General features: G+C 40.3%; 1 protein-coding gene across 1 annotated transcript; it reads left to right on the top strand.

The window, feature by feature from the left end:
- Positions 1-407: 407 nt before the first annotated feature.
- LOC101593007 (olfactory receptor 51G2-like) lies at positions 408-1,367 on the top strand. Its single transcript, XM_004642098.1, has one exon. It carries the CDS (start codon positions 408-410, stop codon positions 1,365-1,367), a length of 960 nt encoding a protein of 319 aa, XP_004642155.1.
- Positions 1,368-3,008: the final 1,641 nt, after the last annotated feature.

The following is a 3,008-nucleotide window of genomic DNA, read 5'->3' as shown; positions in this document are numbered from 1 at the left end:
TGGTACATTTCTCTAATCCCAGCCATTTTGGAAGTTGAAGCAAAAGATCACAAAATCAACTCCAATCTATGAAATTCAGTAAAATAGGAAAACCTTGAAAACATTTTTCAAAAAAAAAAAAAAAAATAAAATAAAAAAAACATTTTTCAAAAAAAAAAAAAAGCAGAATGGAGCTGAGAGAGTAGCTGCATGTAAAGGCCCTAGATAAAATCCTCAATAGTACAAACAAACAAGCAAATAAATACTTGCAAACAACAACCAAAAAGATATAAAAACATTTCAGAAGTCGATCTGAAGCCTGTGCAATTCTGCACCGTGATGATTTACAGCTGTCCTAACTCAGCAGCTCAGGTGAGATGAGGTCTGTGTTTGCATTTCTGTAGGGCGCAGTGACGCTCAGGGCTGTCATGGCATACTCCAACCACACCGGCACCTCGTTCTTCCTTGCGGGCCTCCCAGGAATGGAGGATGCACACGTCTGGATCTCCATACCCCTTTGCGCCATGTACGTGGCCTCTCTGGCAGGGAACAGCCTGGTGCTGTGGGTGGTGAGGTCAGAACCCTCCCTGCACCAGCCCATGTACTACTTTCTGTCCATGCTGGCCATCACGGACCTGGGCCTGTCTGCTTCCACGCTGCCCAGCATGCTCCCCCTCTACATGCTGGGGGTCAGGGATGTGGCCGTAGACGCGTGCCTGGCCCAGCTCTTCTTCATCCACACGTTCTCCATCATGGAGTCGTCCGTGCTGCTGACCATGGCCTTGGACCGTTTCGTGGCCATCAGCAGCCCCCTGCGCTACGGCAGCATCCTCACGAGCTGGCGCATCGCCGGCCTGGGTCTGGCCATCGTGCTGCGCAGCGTGACTCTGCACGTGCCCGCCCCAGTCATGCTGAAGAAGCTGCCTTACTGCCGCAGCCGCCTGCTGTCCCACTCCTACTGCCTGCACCCGGATGTCATGAAGCTCGCCTGTGCTGACACCCGGGTCAACAGCGCCTATGGCCTCTTCGTGGTTCTCTCCACGCTGGGTTTGGACTCGGCCCTCATCCTGCTCTCCTATGTGCTGATCCTGCACACAGTGCTGGCCATTGTGTCCAAGGCTGGGCGCCTGAAAGCCCTCAACACCTGCGTCTCGCACATTTGTGCGGTGCTGCTATTTTACACACCTATGATCGGCCTCTCCATGATCCACCGATTCGGGAAGCGAGCCTCCCCTTGCGTCAGGGTTTTGCTCTCCTATCTTCATTTTCTCACACCTCCAGTGCTTAACCCAGTTGTGTACAGCATCAAGACCAAGCAGATCCGGAGGAGGATGGCGCGCATCTTCTGCTCAAGGGGCTCTGGTGTCCGAGACACCCAGGGTCATTAAAGCTTTGATGGAGAAAGAAAAGGAAGAGATGATAGTCATGGTGTTGTTTAAGAGCACTAAAGGTATAAAGAGTTATGCAGTGAGAAGAATGTAAGAAAGAGGATAATCTGTCATCGTGTGTCTTCCATATGAAATCTCATCATGAGAAAAAAATGATCAGCATTTTACTTTACTTAGCTTTCGTTATTAAAGAAATGTTGTTCGACATAATATTACAGTACCTGGAAATAGAAATATAAAGACATTGTCTCTTTTTAACAAAGATACATAAAATTTAAGACTCATAAAGGGAAGTGTAATTGTAATAAAGAAGGACCTAAAATCAATTTAAGAACTTCATAGTGGTAGAGACATAAATAATGCTACGTCCCACCATTTAGGAAAAAACTATTTTTTGATAATAGGATTATGAAAATGTTCAGGATTCAATAATATTGGAGATACTTTGAAAAATCTCCACCAAAGTAATCTATTCATAAGTTCAGCTATTGTGGTGTTTTTCCAAGCTGCATCTTTTCTTCTGTATGTGACACTTTCCTTATATTAGATGTGTGGCTTACTTACTGGATGAAAATGAATGGGTGATTGAGTTACTCAGGTGGGGAAGATTGTTATCTCTGGTGAAATGTATATGAGAGAATGCAATTAAAATACTAAAATATTTAGGAATAAATTTAACTAAAGAAGTGAAGTATTTGTGTACAGAAAACTAGAAAACATCCCTGAAGAATATTTAACAGGACTAAGAAAATAGAAAAACATTTTGTGCCCTTACTTAAAAAGACTTACCATTTTTAAGATTTCAATATTACCCAAAATAATAGACAACTTCAGTGTAATTTTATTAAAATTCTTATAAAAGATTTTAAATTTCATAAATGGATACTCAATCCTCAATCTGTGTTAATTTATACAGATGTCTGAATTATGTCTATATTTCATGAAAGAAAAAAATGGAAAATTGACACTTTTCAATTAAAAAATATATTGCAAACCTACAGTAATAGAAATGGTGCAACAGTGTCATAATAAAATTATACATATAGTAATTATTAGAACAAGGGCCAATGGGATAGAAATGTGGATTAAAGATGATTACCACATCAGTGAGCACACAGTTTAAAAAATGAGCCGTGGGCCTGGGACAGGACAAGAGAGGATTTTACTTGTAAGTTACCCACTTCATGTTAGGCAAGGAGAATATGCCATAGTGATCCACTATAAAACATGATAAATATAGTTGTTTTATTTTTGTTGTTGTTGTTTTGTGGAACCAAAATTGAGTGATTGAATTCAGGCCCTTGAGCTTGCTAAGGAAGTGCTTATTCCACTGAGCCATCTCCCCAACCCCTAAATATAGTTATAATATATTGTATATTTCAAAATTTCTAACACAGTAATTTTTTTAATGCTCTCTCAACAAAGATTTAGGCGATAGACATAGTAATTATTCTGTTTTCATTTCACAATGTATACATATATCATAAGATCACATGAACCATATATACTATATATGATTATTATTTGTCAATTAAAACTAAAGTTTCCATACGAATGCCCCCAAAGTGTCAGACAAATGTTTGTTGACATCTTTTTTTTTTTTTTTTTTTTTTTTTTTAGGAACTGGGGATTGAACTCAGG

Source organism: Octodon degus, unplaced genomic scaffold, assembly GCF_000260255.1.
Source record: "Octodon degus isolate 3935 unplaced genomic scaffold, OctDeg1.0 scaffold00146, whole genome shotgun sequence".
NCBI lineage: Eukaryota > Metazoa > Chordata > Mammalia > Rodentia > Octodontidae > Octodon > Octodon degus.
This window is presented reverse-complemented; position numbering and strand designations above follow the sequence as displayed.

Coding starts and splice junctions, on each gene's coding strand:
- LOC101593007 (XM_004642098.1), top strand. CDS start 408: ATGGCATACTCCAACCACACCGGCACCTCGTTCTTCCTTGCGGGCCTC.